Source organism: Oculina patagonica, chromosome 6 (genome assembly GCF_052425735.1).
Source record: "Oculina patagonica isolate OP01 chromosome 6, crgOcupat, whole genome shotgun sequence".
Taxonomy (NCBI): Eukaryota; Metazoa; Cnidaria; class Anthozoa; order Scleractinia; family Oculinidae; genus Oculina; species Oculina patagonica.
The window spans coordinates 31730581-31747684 of NC_135763.1; the positions used below are offsets into that span (position 1 = coordinate 31730581).

General features: G+C 38.2%; 1 protein-coding gene and 1 non-coding gene across 7 annotated transcripts in view; one reads left to right on the forward strand and one right to left on the reverse strand.

Moving 5' to 3' along the window:
- Nucleotides 1-17104, forward strand: part of LOC144658099 (uncharacterized) — a 131070-nt gene that overhangs the window by 17344 nt on the left and 96622 nt on the right. Inside the window, exons 7-20 of one of the 6 annotated variants that reach the window (XM_078518429.1) lie at nt 357-548; nt 1625-1897; nt 4490-4663; nt 5149-5337; nt 7734-7913; nt 8221-8298; nt 8792-8947; nt 10723-10905; nt 11286-11417; nt 13180-13299; nt 14383-14502; nt 15233-15364; nt 15978-16100; nt 16821-16946. The exons of 4 other annotated variants lie outside the window; for them this stretch is intronic. In XM_078518429.1, the coding sequence (XP_078374555.1) occupies nt 357-548; nt 1625-1897; nt 4490-4663; nt 5149-5337; nt 7734-7913; nt 8221-8298; nt 8792-8947; nt 10723-10905; nt 11286-11417; nt 13180-13299; nt 14383-14502; nt 15233-15364; nt 15978-16100; nt 16821-16946 (2178 nt within the window). The remainder of the gene's footprint in view (nt 1-356; nt 549-1624; nt 1898-4489; nt 4664-5148; nt 5338-7733; nt 7914-8220; nt 8299-8791; nt 8948-10722; nt 10906-11285; nt 11418-13179; nt 13300-14382; nt 14503-15232; nt 15365-15977; nt 16101-16820; nt 16947-17104) is intronic. One more of the 6 variants, XM_078518426.1, reaches the window with a different exon arrangement.
- Nucleotides 6271-6345, reverse strand: Trnat-cgu (transfer RNA threonine (anticodon CGU)). The gene has a single exon. It is a non-coding gene; the product is annotated as a tRNA-Thr (tRNA).

Genomic DNA, 17104 nt, shown 5'->3' on the forward strand with positions numbered 1-17104 from the left:
CTTGTAGCTAGCTTTTATTTCTTAGTAAGATATAAATGAAATTATATATGAGTCTACAGTACGAGTCTAGGGGCCCATCAGGCCAGAGCTCATCCCGCTTTCCGTAACATGAAGCAACTAAGAATATTTCTACTACCTCCCCCTCCCCCCAGATGAGATGCTTACCCGGCCTCCTGTACCCATTTATACACCTGAAAAGATAGAGGCACTGTGAGAGTTAAGTATCTTTTCCAAGAACACAACGCAGTCCCCAGGCTTGTGCATCAACCCAGACCGCTCCGGAGGCCTGCATGCTAACTATTAGGCCACCGCGCCTTATACTCACATTACAATGCCGAAATTTCCCCTCTTCGCAGGCGATATCTGTCGGCTAGAGACCAAGTGCAGTGGCAAGCAGGGAACACAGTGTGATACAACATATATCAGCTCCTCATTCCCTCCGGGCGCTTATCAGTGCGCCTGTATAAACGGTTTTGTTCCTTCTTCAAAGCCACTTCCTGGAAATGTTGTACTACCTGGCGAACGATGTGTTAAAAAGTCGCCCCAAGGTATTTAAGAAAATATTTAACTCGCATGAGCACAAGTCGAGTTGAGCAATAGACCTATATAGCAATAGCAATGCTGATCGTGTGAGGTTCTCGAAAGAATGGACCCTTACCAAGTAAATTTTTTTGAATTTTAAAGAGATTATTCTCAAGGGTGACATCGTGATCACGTGGTCTGACAAAAACAAACTAAGCTAAAGAGGTCTATTGCGTGACTGATATGTAATCTGTTTTCATTCACAGTGTAGATAGAGGAGTACAAATATGCTAAAAATAAAAGTAAATTTCTTTTTACAAACCAAAATCATCACAATCACTTTATCTTATAATTTGTTATCGATTAAACACGTGCACACGAAAACAAAAAGATATACATACATCGTGTAGTGAAAAATGCTTATCCTTTCGTCAAGGGAGGATACCGTAATTTGCCGTTGGGCTGCAAATTGAACTCTACCAAGGCGTTTATGAATGTGTTTCTTTATGTCTTGTGCTTTACACATATCTTTTTATTATTTTTTAATGCAGTGCGCGCATAGAGCAGTTTTCAGTTGATTGTCGAAAGTAATTCACGTCTTCATTTGTTTTGCATCACTATGCTTAGTGTTTGGTTAAAAACTCTCGCGCCATTTTCTCAGCCAATCAGAAGTAAAACCAAAACCAATCGTGACTCGCTCGCACACGTTTTCCGCGCTTCTTTCGTTCCACCTGTATTTGCCTCGAGTTTTTATTTGTTTACTGGATTGTATGTGTCCTTTGTGATTGGCCAAAGTGATTACGATGGTTTTGGTTTGACGACACTCAATCAAAAACTGCTATAAGCACACCGAAAACACTAATTACCGTTACTTAGCACATTTCTTACAGTGTACTTACAATACGATAACAGTGGGATTCTGGGTTTGAAAGAGCTCCAAGGTATCGACAATTGGTTCAAGAAATGGGGAAAAAATCGTAAAATTGTAAAATTGCAGTGTTGAACGAAACAAAGCAAATTCATCTTTAGAACGTACACTACTTAAAACGATAATAGTAACTTCACAAAAACTACCAATAACATATTATTTTACCGTTATTAGGGTTGGAAATACGACACAGCAAACAGAATGTTGCATTAGGGATGAAAACGACTGTATCCTCTACTGATAACTATGCCGGATGTAAGAAAAAAGATTGCAAAGAAATTCCTGCCTTTGGGCGATTTGTGGTTGATGGTCGTATCAAGACCTGTTTCCGATCCCTTACTGAACACAATCCGTGGCTGATGGTACATCTAGACGATTATTACCCAATCTTTCTGGTTCGTATTACTACGTCTGCGAGATCCTTGCATAATGTCAAAGTGTACGTAGGTAAGTACTAATCTTCTAATGACAATACCGTCAAAAACGTTGCATGATTGGTCATCAAACATTTTAAAAGGTTATTCCACTGAAATACAACCTGCAAAGCTGGATGAGATTTTTGTCAAACTTTGCATATTGATTGTTTATGTAATAGGAACTTAAATTTTGAAATAGAAATGGGGGGTGCCCATGCTAGCTCGTTTAGGATAAACAGCACGTGTTTATACCCAATAAATCTTTATAATATCACCATGATTATAGTCACAATTGCTTGCTAAATTCACGTTTTCGACGATTATTGTTTATTCTGGTCTTTTTTTATTCTACAGAAAGAAAGTTACTATTCAAATAGAAATAAAACGAAAAAAAAGATAGCTCACCGTACTCGTTTTTGAGAAAATGACGATTTACGTCTCTGGAGAGGTCCAACCGTAAAGAAGAGGCAGCCATTTTTCAATGCGCGAGCGCTAACACGCGTAAAATTATGCGCAGTGGGGATGCGCAATGCAATACTGGGGAATGACCTTAAGGTTTGGCAGACCATTACCCGAACTTTTGCGACTAAAACATGGTTTTGTAATAGTAGCTGAAGAATAAACGTTTCGGCAGTCCTCCTTTTAACAGTAGTAAAAAAAAATTACAGTGCTGCCTCGTGCACTGTTGGATTGAGATTGTTTCTCTGATAGTTTCAAGTGATGTTGGATGCGCGCTTTACTGATGTTGCTCGCGCAGTAGTTTTAAATTTGTATGACGATATAAACAGTCGTGTAATTCGGATTACGTTTGCTAGCCTTATCTTGGGTACCAATCTTGGGTCGAACGCACTCCCCTAATCTCTGATTATTACTAGTACTAATAATATTTGGGGTAGTTTTAGATGACAACTTAACTTGGAAGTCTCATATATCTAGCCTAGCGGTTAAAATCTCTAAATCTATCGGTATAATTTTTAGATCTAGTTTTTATCTTTCAACTCCTTTTCTCTGCATGTTATATAACGCAAACATACTTCCATACCTTAATTACTGCAAATTAGTCTGGGGGTAACTTATAAAACTAACCTTCAAAAAATTGTAATTTTGCAAAAACGTGTGATTTGAAAGGTGAACAAGTCCTATTATAATGCACAAACCGAACTTATTTTCAAGAAGCTTAACGTGCTTAAATTTCAAGATATTAATTTAATGCACTAGGGTCAGTTCATGTTCTCGTTTAAGAACGCTATTCTCTCTCGAAAATTTGAGAATATATTCACACTACAGCCAAATCCCTCGTTACAACACAAGGCATGCAAACTCCTTTCGTCTACCATTATGTAGAACAAATATCCGACAATTCTCCGTATTCTCTCAAGGTCCGAATTTTTTTAATTCTCTTGTACCTGTAATTTCGGGCTCTTTATCACTGGCATCTTTTTAAAAAAAAATAAAGCATATATTGTTGGTAACTATAAACGCTGTCTTCGATAGAAGTCTTGTCATTATTTACGTACCTGAATCAGTCATCTGTTTTTTTTTGTGAGGGAACCTAAGCTTACAAGCCCCGTGGTTTTTTATTAGGTTCCTTCGCCATTTTGTTTTGTTTTTCTTTAATAATCTTATATTATATTGGAATTTTTTTTATATTCATTATTATTTTGTGTATTGATTTGTATTTTTTCATGATTCCATTTTTTGTTTGTGTGGCAAAAATAAAAATAAAAAGATGATGTTTGCCTGTTTCAGGCAATCGGTTAGTTGGGAAGCATCGTGAAAAATGGGATAGGTCTGAAGACCGGCGAGTGAAAAACAATGGGAGAGACCCCTCCCCATTTTTTTCCTCGCCGTTTTCCGTGCTTCTCCCCAACTAACCAAACGCCTGGATTAGGCTAGGATACTGCGGGAACGGAATGCTTGGCAACCCGGCAAAAATAAGTTTTCAGTTGAAAGCATACAGTTGTAAAATAAACGGCATACAATACATGCTAAGGCGAGGAAGTTCCAGTAAAGCAAGTGGTATGTTTATATCTCAGACAACGAACTTGGAATAGACCTTTTGGTCTTCGTTTGTTTGTTGTCCCATTTCAGACTGTCATATCACTCTTGAAAGTCGCTTCTTTCAAATTCAAAATAATTCATTTGGTATTCAGATAGTTAAAAATCAAGTTCTCTAGAGAGCGTCATGTGATTTGAAATGGGAAATTTACATACAATGCATACAATGCCTATTGAGTGAAAATGTGAGTCCTAAAGTGAGTGTGAGTCCATAAGATGCAGGAGACGGGCCTACGGTTTATCGTCCTTGTCCGAGAAGACTAGAAAATCTAACTATTTACAGACGTCATTCCAAGGGAAGCATATTCTCCTCAGTAATATTAAGACCCTGAGTGTTGGTCCGGTCTGGGACTCGAACCCGAGACCTCTCGCAAGGTTGTCCGGTGCTTTAGCTACTGAGACCATAGTTACCATAGCAACCCCTTATTCAAAAGAACGAGCTAGATGACCCACAGTTTCTTTCGTGGAATTGTGACAATCATTTTAACATAAAACGTTTTACAAGTTAAAATAATTCTTCTGAGTCGGTTCAGGGCCGTATTAACCTATACTTTTTTTTGTTCAGCAAGCGAAAACAATTTGCAGTTGTGCGCTTTTTACAGTGGCAAGTTACAGGGAAATCGCCTGGTGAGCTTCGGATGTAGCCAGCTTTATACGTACGGGAATGATGTCAAAATCGAGACTACTCATTCATCCATACTGAATCTGTGCGAAGTTGAAATTTACGCTGACACATACGGTAAGAATGAAACTACTGGGGTCCATTAGGAGGTGTCTGCGTATCCCACATCCGATAATTTTTGGCAAAAATATCTCGTATCCCGTTAATTCCTGTGATTTGTATTCCCAACTTTGATGTTCGAAATCTCGGAAATCTCTTTTTTAAATATCTCGTATCGCGTTAATTTTTCCCCCCAAATATTCTATATCATCATAATTTCCCCATAATTATTTTACCTTAATGTCCCGTATCCCGATAACCCCTAATAGGGTTTCACTACTATTACTAAATCTTTGGCCTCACATTTTGTAAAGGAGAACACTAAACACCTTGTAAATCTTGTTTCATCGTCCAAACGGATGATTACATACATACATATGCCATATTTATACTCAAATTAAATGGTAGCATTGCCCTAGCTTCGACGCTTTGCAATTGCTTAGGTCATCAGAAAAGTCCAGCTGCGAGCCTGGATTTCTTACTGTACTTTTTTTATGATGCAGTAAACATCGCTTTGAACCAGTTTTCTGAGTCCAAGCCCAAGTCCAGTCGTCTGGCTAATGACGGAAATCTCGGATCATGTTTCACGGCGTCATACTGGTATCTGGAGTTGGGAGCTAATGTCCGCGTATCCGTCGTTTTCATCTTACACAAACGGTCGACAAATCTTGAAGGTTTTGACATTGTAGTTGGTGAGTATCTCCTCTTCAGCTGCTATATTAATCGGAAAGGTGATGTGTGACTTATTGTCATAGGGGAGCAGGGATTGCGCAATGGTGAGAGCGCTCGCCTCCTACCAATGTGGCCCGGGATTGATTCCAGGGCCCGGCGTCTTATGTGGGTTGAGTTTGTTGTTGGTTCTCGTCCTTGCTCCGAGGGTTTTTTGTGTCTAGTGCGAGGCAGAGACACAATGCTATACTGCTAAAAATTTGGGTAAGTGCTTCATATACGCCAAAAATGACATCATACCAACCAAGTTCCACCGAGGTTTCTCATACGTGTCAGCGTACACGAAGTATTTAGCGCTATTCTTCTCTGGGTAATAGTAATCGATAATCACTTGTTATTTCCTCGTAACCCGAGGTAAACAACCGGTGACAACGTATAACAAACGGAATATATCTTATTTGGGATCATTAACGCATTAACTACGTCGACAAACGTCAACACAATGTGCTTTCACGACAGTGGCATACAGCTAAACAAAAGTATCGTTTTGTAAAGGAGGCAAGCGTGGCCGAGTGGTTTAAGGCGCTGGTGTTGTAATCCGGAGGTCACCGGTTCGAGGCCTGCCCTTGCCACTAGCTGGATTTGTTTCTCGGTTGTCCCGAGTTCAAATCCTCGACCACGCTTTGTATATAGCCAACTGGTCTGCCTCCTGCCAGTTGGGATTTTTAACCTTGTTATGTTCATTTATAAATTATTTGTTTCCTCTGTTTCAGTGGCATGCCTGTAAACTAGCTATCTCGTTGAGATATGAAGCTAAGTGCATGACCACTATAAACACATATTTATTTATTTTTTATTTTTTGTAAATAATAAAAATGGTAAATTTTAAGCTCGGTAATAAATAATAAAGATAAGATGTTCTACATGACACGAGCATGGGACAAAGAAAACCTCTGAGTCCCCGACGGGAATCGAACCCATGGCCTCCCAGATACGGGTTGGGCGCTCTAACCAACTGAGCTACGAGAGACACGTTGTGAGCTGGGCCATTTTTACTAGGTTGATATGTGACACGCGTCCTGCATACTGCTAGGATCAGCAATGTCGAATTCATCAACCTAGTAAAAATGGCCCAGCTCACAACGAGTCTCTCGTAGCTCAGTTGGTTAGAGCGCCCAACCGGTATCTGGGAGGCCATGGGTTCGATTCCCGTCGGGGACTCAGAAGTTTTTTTTTGCCCCATGCTCGTGTTATGTAGAACATCTTATCTTTAAAAGTATCGTTGATACGCTAAAAAAACAAGAAATTCTCGAGCGTTTCGAGACTTTTGTGTCTTCATTTGCTTAAAAAAGCCGTTAACAGACAGCACGCGCAAGACCCTGCATTCAAACGGGGTGTAAATTGACTTTCTTTTCAGTTGGTGAGGACGCATTTTAATTGATTTTAATGTACACGCGCGTTTGCGTATACCGTGACCATGAATAAAGCTCAATTACCCAGCACTAGACACATGTAGACGTTGCGGACCTATTTTTCTCCGGTTTCTCCAGTTTTCTTCCTTCCACAAAATCCAACACTTCTTATTTCCAATTCGATCGGCAATCAGAGAGCCACAGCTTTGCAGTGTTAGTCGCAAGGCTATTAAGGCCATTTATCTTACACGAAGTAGTAAATATTTATGGTAATAATGATCAGACTGCAGATTTGATGAACATTACGAAAACTTAACATGTAAAGACCCGTTTACACAGGCGATTTTTGTCGCGCAACTCAATACCATTTTTGTCGCGCCGAAGTTGCATCAAGTTTCGAACAGGTTCGAAACTCCTGCGATATCGTGGTGATTTTAACGCCGCTAGTTTAATTTGCACGGGCCGTTGCATACTCGCGGCGATTTCATGGCGATTTTATCGCCGCGATATCGCAGGAGACTTTATGCAACTTCGGCGCGACAAAAAATTGCATCGAGTTGCGCGACAAAAATCGCCTGTGTAAACAGACCTTTGCAATACTAGGAACAGTAATGCTTATTTTAGAAAAAGATAACTAAAAATGTACCAAGCGCGCTTTTCTTTACAAAACTGCAGCTATTTTTAATTATTCTTAGATTTCACTGCGTTTTGAAATTAATTTTTGATGTAGCTTTTTTAAAATATTGTACTTTTTTATCCATATTTTGTTACATTTTTATAGATATTTTTTTATTTTTGACAGGACCTGCATTGATAAGAGATTTTTCATAAAACTGATGTAGCAATCCCGTATAAATATGTTTTTATTATAATAAATTGTAACCCTAATATACCTACCTGCAACTATTCTACGTCTAACCGTTAAGCCAAAAACTGAACGCCGTCGGTCTACTGTGTACATTTTGCGGAAACTGAAAATATTTTTACAATTTTGATTAACTTTGTAGGTGAAGGTGAAAAGAAAGATCTCTGCACAACTATTCCTAAATATTCCCACAAAAACGATCAAGGAAATTACTTTGAATGCAAAGAGGCTGTTGTAGGGAAATTTCTAAGCTTAACCTTGACACGGGGGCGCCAGCGCCAGATATCGCTGTGCGAGGTGGAGGTGTTCCAGACAAAGACAAGTAAGTATACGCTTTCTTATCCAGACCAACTTTGGTGACCTTCTGTTCTGGTTTTGACTGACTGACTGACTGACTGACCGACTGACTGACTGACTGACTGACTGACTGACTGACTGACTGACTGACTGACTGACTGACTGACTGACTGACTGACTGACTGACTGACTGACTGACTGACTGACTGACTGCAGTGACCGACCGACCGACCGACCGACCAACCGACCGACCGACCGGAACGACTAGACCGACCTATCAATCGATTACCTCATTTACCAGGTTTTATTGAAGGCTTGTATTCTATTTCTAGTTAACCTTGCTGCTAAGCGTCCCACCCGTTCCAGCACGAATTCAAAAGCTTCTAAAAAAGGATGTGATCAGAAAATAAGTGAGTATAAACTGCCACAATAACACCATCAGCAAATTACGAACTTGAAAATACTAGAGGGAAAATAGACTAAGGCACAGATGCCAAAAATGATTGTAGATTACGAAAAAGCTAGTTACGGACTAAGTGCTCAGTACCAAGAACGTTCTTGATCGACTTATTGTACACTATTCCTTTTTCGCTTATGGCCCTATTCTCCAAGAGTAGAGCCAGGATTTAGAAGTTTCCCTTTGATTTTTTTTTTTTTGCGAGGCACCGATTTATGTGTTTATATTCATCAATTTTGCTCCAATATAACGAGCCATTTTAAAACAAAGTCTCCGGTATAATAAACGATATTCTTCAGCCCAGGCGGAGTAACGAGCAGTACAATGTGTAAACAGAAGCACTGGAAGGCTCTAGAAGTCGCGAAATGTCGGGTGTTATTCTTCTTCACGAAAACGTTTAATTCCGAATTGGGTTTGAACACGCGATTATTTTATATTTCTTCCAGGCGAGACGTTTTCAACAGCTGGAGCTGCCAAGAATATACCAGCATGGTGGTCCGTAGACTTGAGAGCGATATGTAAAGTCCATCTGGTACGCGTGGTTACAAGTGAGAAGTACAAACCAGCTGACCTCAAGAATTTGATGATTAAAGTGAATGTAGGTAAGATGATTGCGAAGTAAGGTACTGGGCACCTTTAACTATGCTGTTTTCTCATTCAGAGTGTACCGACCTTAGACCTTATACGCTGTACCAATTGATTGATTGATTGATTGATTGATTGATTGATTGATTGATTGATTGATTGATTGATTGATTGATTGACTACTTAATTACCGGTGGGTGTGAGGCGCAGTTACCAATTGGTAAGTGCATCATCATCATCATCAATTCTCGTCGCGCCAGTAGGCGCATAAGGCCGTATGCTAAGTGCGCTGGGCTCCAACTGGTTTGGGTACAAACCCGGCTGGAGTCATTGCGCTGTGCTCTTGGGCAAGACACTTTACTCTCAGCAGCAGTGCCTTTTTGCGCCGAGGTTTACAACTCTGCATGTAATTTACTCAGGTGTAAAATTCTGGACTGGGTGTAACTCTGCGAAAGGGGAGCTGTGTCTCTTCGAAGACGAAGTAGAAATACGGGACTGTCCCCCCCCCCCCCCTTTTTGTTATCGATTACTGTAGAACTGATGTCTCCTGTAAGAAAAGAGCTGTCACCTGTTGAATCTTAATGAGACGTTTAATGCTGTGTTGAAATGATTGCTGTAATGCGAATTTAAAAAAGCCTGTGCATATACAGCCGTTTTGCTCAGCTCAAAAAAATCGCAGGTGGGACGTCTGTGTTATGGCGTCGTTAATCGTGTTACATGGAACGGCTGTACATGCACAGGCTAATATAACTCTTTGAATTACAAGCAAACTCAAACCGGGTTGGCTGGGGGGTTGGAATCCCTCCCCAGAGTTTTCGTTCTATTAAGACACAGCGATTTTATTTTGCTTTTGTAGAAAGCCCTTAGCTTACTCTACAAAATAACATAATTTGTGTTGGCTGTGACGTCTAGGCATAAATAGATTGTGCTCGGCAACTTTTGAGCAACTTTTAGCGTTTTGAGCAACTTTTTGTAGTACCAGCAACCTAAGGCAACTTTTGCCTTCCTTGGCAACTTTTGAGCAACAAATTGATATAAAACCGATCTAAACCATAAAAGGTCGTTTCATTTCGAAGGATTTTATTAAAACTGGTTTTATCAAAACTGATATTATTAAAACTAAGGATATAAAATAAAATGACAATAAAATAACACTTGCTTTACGCCCGCGAAATCTGGATAGTGGTTTTCTATCTAACGGGCGCTTAAATCCAGCGGTTACTCGCTGCAACAGCCGGCCACCTTGGTATTTAAAGGGCGAGTAATAGACGCTGGGGAAACTATTAGTAAACTTGCAAGCGCTTCAATTTCTAGAAAGCGCAAAATTCACTCTAGAGAGCAAGCAACTTTCTAAATTTTGGTGGCAACGTTTTGATATTTAAGCAACTTTAGAGCAACTATTGGGTATATTGTGAAGCAACTTTTCCTGAATTTACCGGCACAATCTATTCATGCCTAGTGACGTCATTAGAGCCGCCATCTTGGATCCGTCATCTTGGATTTTACCACTTTAAAAGGCGGAAAATAACGAAAATTGATGCCAAAATGCTTATGAAATGTAAAAATTAGCAAATCGTACAATCCTGTTTCAAAAAGCGGTAGAAAATAAAGAAAAATGTAAAAATGCGATTTTTGGCCAGACATGCTTGTAAATAAATAAGTTATGAATTATTCTGTTATGTTATTGATTGACTAAATTGATTTCAAACCATACCAGCGAGCTTGCTTTATCGAAAACTGATGACGTTTTAGAGGGCTTGAATCTAACGCTTTTATTTGCTTTTGTTGACAGATGCTGGGTTCAATAAAGGCAAAAGTGTGGCCAGTCTGAAAAATCCAACTCAAGAACCAGTCCAAACATTAACACTTCCTAAAGACACCAAAGCAAGATATGTCACAATTGAACTGAAAAAGCTGCACACTTCATCAAAACTTGATTTTCGGGAAGTAGAAATCTACAATGGCCCGTTACTAGGTAACTGTCTAGTCCCTGAAACATGAGGCACGGAATGTTTACATACATTCCTTGTATTATTTGTATTATTTACTCTCTGTTATCGTGCTCAAAGGTAATGTAAAGCTTGGTGTGATTTTCTTTCTTCAAAATAATTTCACAGAAGACAATATAATGAAACTGCCTCCTCCACAGGCTTTTCTAAGGCCGATGGAGAGGGAGCGAGCGCGAAGCGCGAGTAGTTTCCCCCAGCGATCGCGAGCGACTGGGGACGAGGCAGATAATGAAACTGAGTCTGAATTGACCTAGCCGTACATCCATAACTAAATTACTAAAATATTGCTAACCGAGGTGGCTTGTGAAAATATCTTTATTTTGTTTCTTTCTTTATTTTTATCTAGATGTGAATGAATGTGATAGGCCCGGAGTCAAGTGTTCTGGTAACTTCAGATGCCAGGATCACCTTTATAAATATACTTGTGAGTGTGATGGTGGCTTCAAACTGACTGGACCAAGCAATAACGAATGCACAGGTAAACTTCCTAAATTATCGCTTTTTGTTATAACGATATCCCAAAAAATCATTTAAGTAAGAGATAAATACCGAGAACGGTATGTATATGGATTAATACCGACGGTCGAGGTATTTATCTGACTTATTTTATTTTATTATTCATGAGGGTTCATTATATAAAGCCCGTTTCCAGCAGGACAAAAGCTGTCTAATTAGCTGTATTTCGGCTCCGACCGTAAACAACATGTTTTTTCCTTTGTCGTATTAATTGTTGTTAAAAACTGTCAGTAATGTTGGAAATGTAAAGGGGCTTGATTTGGTCAGAAAAAGACAAGTCGTAGCCCAAAATATTTTATGAGAGGTTTAACAAATTATACAGAAACATCCCACGTTTGAGGTATTTATTTGTATAAATCCCTGAATGGAGGGATTTATACAGATAATTCCCTGAAAGGAGGTATTTATACAGATAAATCCCTCATTAATAATCATAAATTCAATTCATCAGACCCGCTCTTCCCTGCTACATCATTAAGCCCTCCCCGGACTTTCAGTTAGTTAATACTCCTCAGGGTTGTAAGTTAAATAAAGGTTGTTGAATAACAAAAGAAAATGTGTCAATCATGAAATAAGTGCGATAAAATACCTATTGCTTTGCAAGGACATAAAACTGTGACGGAGGAGGTTTGTATAAATCCGATTTTCCCAGCCCAAATTTTGCACAAATTCCATTTTCCCAGCCTATTGTTTTCCAAATTTTCACAATCCACGTCCCAGTTTTATTGTGTTTCTTCCTGTGATATTCTAATTCCCAGTTACCCATATGTCATTTTCTAAATGAAAACTTGCCCTATTAATCTTTTTGGTGATCAAAAACTTTATCTCCTTCTTAGTAGAAACTCAGTCATGTCCAATTGTTATCCTTTTGTTTTCTATTTAAACAATAGAGTGTTTTTGTCGAGGAACTTTCGGCTGATAGTTGCCCCACGGAAATTTGATGTTCTTAAAACAAATATTAGCCCGAGAAGCGAAGCTTTGAGGGAAAATATGCTAGTTTCTAAGGGGCAACTATCAGACCAATAGTTCCGAGATATAAACACTCTATCGTTTTTATTGTTCACCACTAAATTTTCTTCCTCGCGTCTATTCAAAAGTGAGTATCATGAACTATTTTTCACTTTTCAGGATGAAAAACTCAATTGAAAGCCGAAATTTAACAAATGAAACAAAACCAGACAATAAACCAACTTAATGCAGTGAATTTGGTTGGGCTTTTTGTCTGCAGGCACACTTGTTTACAAAAAAATTCACGGGCGGGCACTATCCATCCAAGCAGTTTTCTCGGACGGGCACTATGGGCTGATATTTCCCTCCACAGATGAACACAATCGCGTCATGAGATCAATTTAAACCAATCAGAATCAGAGAAAATTTATTGGTGAACTACAATCGCTGATAGAAAACGATTGCGCTCGCGTTGCTCTTAATTTCTTGATTTTTGGCTTAAAATTGTAAGTCTTAGACTACAATCCTTTATAGTTTCGACTAGAATAATTACTCTTCTCGCCCTCGTTTTCAATGAGCGATAGTCAACTCGGCTGCGCCTCCTTTATAACAATTTGTTCACATAGAACTCAGGCTCGAAGTCTGTTTACCCTTAGTTACCAATAACTACTCCAAAGTACAAGAACCTATTTTGCCAGACTACAAGCAATGTAGGTTCTTGCATGCGGGCTGTTAATATATTTTACTGTACTAGTTTCTCTTAATTTATACATTAGATATCGACGAATGCTTAAGCAATCCATGTCACGTGGACGCCTCGTGCTCAAACACACATGGTTCTTTCAAGTGCACGTGTAACCATGGATTTGCCGGGGACGGCCGGAAAGTCTGCTCAGGTAAGTTTACTGCTTGCAATTATAACAAAAAAAACTATAAAAAGAAATAAAAGAAAACGTTAAAACCTCGCCTGTTTTAGGATTGAAATGTCTTTATTTTAATTTTTTAACACCAGCTCAGTTAACACATAAGCAACAAGTTAAAAGGTATTAATTCAAATTTGTTCTGGCACTTATACTTATTGGGTCTGATATATCCACTTTTCACAGCCTAGCAGGGGTTTTTTTGTGGCTACAGTAAAAATGACTTTCTTCTACACACATACAAGGATATTTATATTGTACTCGTTTCTTTTTTTTTTTTATCATTATTTGTGTTGTGTATATAATAAGTGAGACTGTATTACGCATGTGAAGTGTACCTTGCTACTTATAGTCCAAAATGTAAATATATGAAGGTACGGTTTAGGTCAACAGCTTCAAATTCTTGCTGGAACAATTATTAATATTGCCATTATTCGGCTTGTGATATAAATTCAAGAGAACTTTTTATTTCTCTAAACATATTCACCGTTTATAAAAATTGATAATTTGTAGCAAAATAAAAGTTTATAGTCTTCCAGAGAGTCATGCCCACATAATAAAAAATGGATCGGTTTAAAAATAACTATTTGATAGCGGAGATCCACAGCGACCCGAGAGCGGAGTCCCATACCCATAGAAAATCCACAGAAACGGAAAAACCTGTAGGAAAACCACGAACTTGAGTTTTCATGGTCATCACGGCTAGTGGCATGGCACGCGGGCGCGTACGTCCGTACTTACTTCGCCCCCTTCAAAAATAGATAGCCCTAACCTCTTTGATACTGGGCATCCACGTTACGGTCCAGTGACAGCTGTCAATACAAGGTTTCCGCTGACGAGTATCACGTATCCATATCGCGGGCTCAAGTATCATCGAAGTAACATGTTATTATAAAGTTGACCGCTGACCGGAAAAAAAAATTATATTGGATCACGGGCTCAAGAACTATTTTTTATGTCTATGGTCAGTGAATTCAGATATTAACATAAAGGCAAAGTAAATTACTCGGGAGCTTCGCTTTTAGGCTTGGCTATGTATGTATTTGTATGTCGTAACAGGCTTAAAACCATGCTTGACTGACCAAGACTGCAGGGAGAATCAATTTTGCAAGGAAATCAAAGGTTCACGTCTGTGTGACTGCAAAGAAGGATATCTTTTCAAGAACATGACATGTGTTGGTAAGTACGTATATAAAGTTATCATCCATATCAATGTTTAAGAAAAAAATGCAAGTTCAATATTTTAAAAGATACTAGCTAGGCTGCTTTGCTTTAATTTTTCGTTTTTGTAATGGTAATTGATAAGTTTTCTTATTTCTATTTCTCCTATTTTATTTATCCTTAATAGTCTACTATATTATTGTCTTTTTTTCTATTTTGCTCACTGTAATGTTCGGTGGTGTTGTGTGTTTTACCGACCTTAATTTGTATTAACATAATTGTAACACTGGCTGCCTGTCCTTTCTAACTCTACAGTTATTTTAGACCCCTTATTATTTATTTATGCTATATATATTCTCTTTTTGTAAATATTAAGGGGAAATAAAGTCTTTTGGTTGTTGTTGTTAATACGCTATAATGGCGATGAAACATGAAAAAATGTTTGTAACGGAAGGGAAGATCGATGGTAAAATTGTTCCTTACGTGTAAAGGCTTTTGAAGGCTAAATCTTGAAAAATAAACCCGTTTTTATTTATAAAATGTCACATTTATTTATATTTGTTTTACTTTGGGACTGTTGAAAGCTGTGCTAAAAGAAACGTCATACCATTCAAAACCTACCGTCTTGGGTCTCAAGATATTTTTTTGTCGACAGAAATTGTCACAGTTGATAAAAAAGGCCAAAAATAACAAATGCAAATATTCACATCTATGAATCCATTTAAGTAGTAATTCTTTTTCGCTGCAGATGCGAATGAGTGCGAACTAGAAAAAAACATCTGTGGTTCAAACTCGGTTTGCACCAACTCTAAGGGGTCGTACAAGTGTAACTGCGTGGGTGGCTACGAGAGTAAAACTGACGATGGGAAGAACTGCTTTGGTAAGTGTTGACATTCTGTGATAATAAATAGTTGCTGAAGTAACAGCTTAAAAGCTGTTACCTGGATGGAGGACTTCATAATTCATTCGGTATTTTTTTTTATCTGGGGGACTTCATAATTCATTCAGTAATTTTTTTTAATCTTCCCTGGGGGTGTTTATGATTCACTTGGTTGATGTTTTTGTTTGTTTGCGGTTTTTGTTGGGGGGAGGGGGGGGGTGTTGGAGTTTCTTATCATTCACTTAAAATCGTTATACTTATTTGCGTCAGCGTTTAAGTTTCACTGAAAAACTTTTGAAATAATTTTAGCCCCGTAATTGCTAAATGCCTTTAACGCAGATTTCAATTGAGTGTCGAAAATCTAAAAGCAAAAACAAAGTTATTACTTATTAACTATTGGCCAATTACAAGGGACACGGACAATCCAGTGAGCTACTCAAAACTCAAAGCAAATACTTGTCGCAGGCACGAAGCGATGAAAGACGTGCGACAGCGACTAAAAACCCTATGTTTTCAGAAGATTTTAGGTTGTTTTTTTTTGTCGAGGAGGCAAACACTTTATTGATTGACAAATCAGAGAGCTTGTTACATCATGATCATGTGATTACTACAGATATAGACGAATGCAAGACAGCAAATTGTGGAGATGTGGCAACGTGTGAAAATACTGAAGGATCATTCCATTGCGAATGTCCTGAAGGTTTCTCCTTTGATAAGAAAGAAAGGGAATGTTATGGTAAATATAATAAGAATCTTTTTTAATTTTTGTTAAAAACTATTCAATACACCAAAAATATTCCGAAATAAAATCATCAGCAACAGCCAAATCAATCACTTCTTGCAGTCAAACAGTCCTTCGCACCCCTCTTATAGCAAAAAACACTTGAGACCTGACTGACCGACAGTCCTTTTGATTAAGATAGCCACGCATAAAAATATGGGTCCTCGCATAATTCTTCTTCAATTTAATTTCGACTTTACCCTTCAATGTCTGACCGACTCACGTGTTCGAGAGTTGGTTAGACCGATGTAATTAATAATATATAATAATAATAATAATAATAATAATAATAATAATAATAATTAGTAATTATAATAATAATAATCATAATCATTATATATAATAATAATAATAATAATAATAATAATAATAATAATAATAATAATTGTAATCATCATCACCATCATCATCATCATCAGTCGTCGTCATCATGGTCATGACAAATATTTAACGAGGAGGCCTTCAATCACTAGAAAATGTTTTCAGGAGGGTCCTTCAAAAATAAAAATCTAAGAAATTGGTATACACTGCAAATTAAAAATTGAAATCGGCAATCTTAAAACATGTAAACAACATGTACACAGACAGAACAATTAACAGTACTTGGTGTAATACACTCCATAACAACTTAACTTGTACCCTAACATTCCATTTTTATACCAAACATTTTTACAGATATTGACGAGTGTTCGGTCAGCGGTTCATGTGGTCCTAACCAGCTCTGTTCAAACGAAATGGGAACATATTCTTGCCCCTGTCGCACAGGATACCGCGAAATAAAAAACCCACGACGCTGTATAGGTAAGTTTTAAAAGGTCTTTGCAAATTTACATAAACAAAAAAGGCGAAAAAGTGAAAAACATTTTTTAATTACTAGTAGCTCGACAGGCCAGTACAGTAGGGATCGGTTACTCCGCTTTTTTTGAGGTGGAATCTCATCAACAAGAGGAGGAATACAT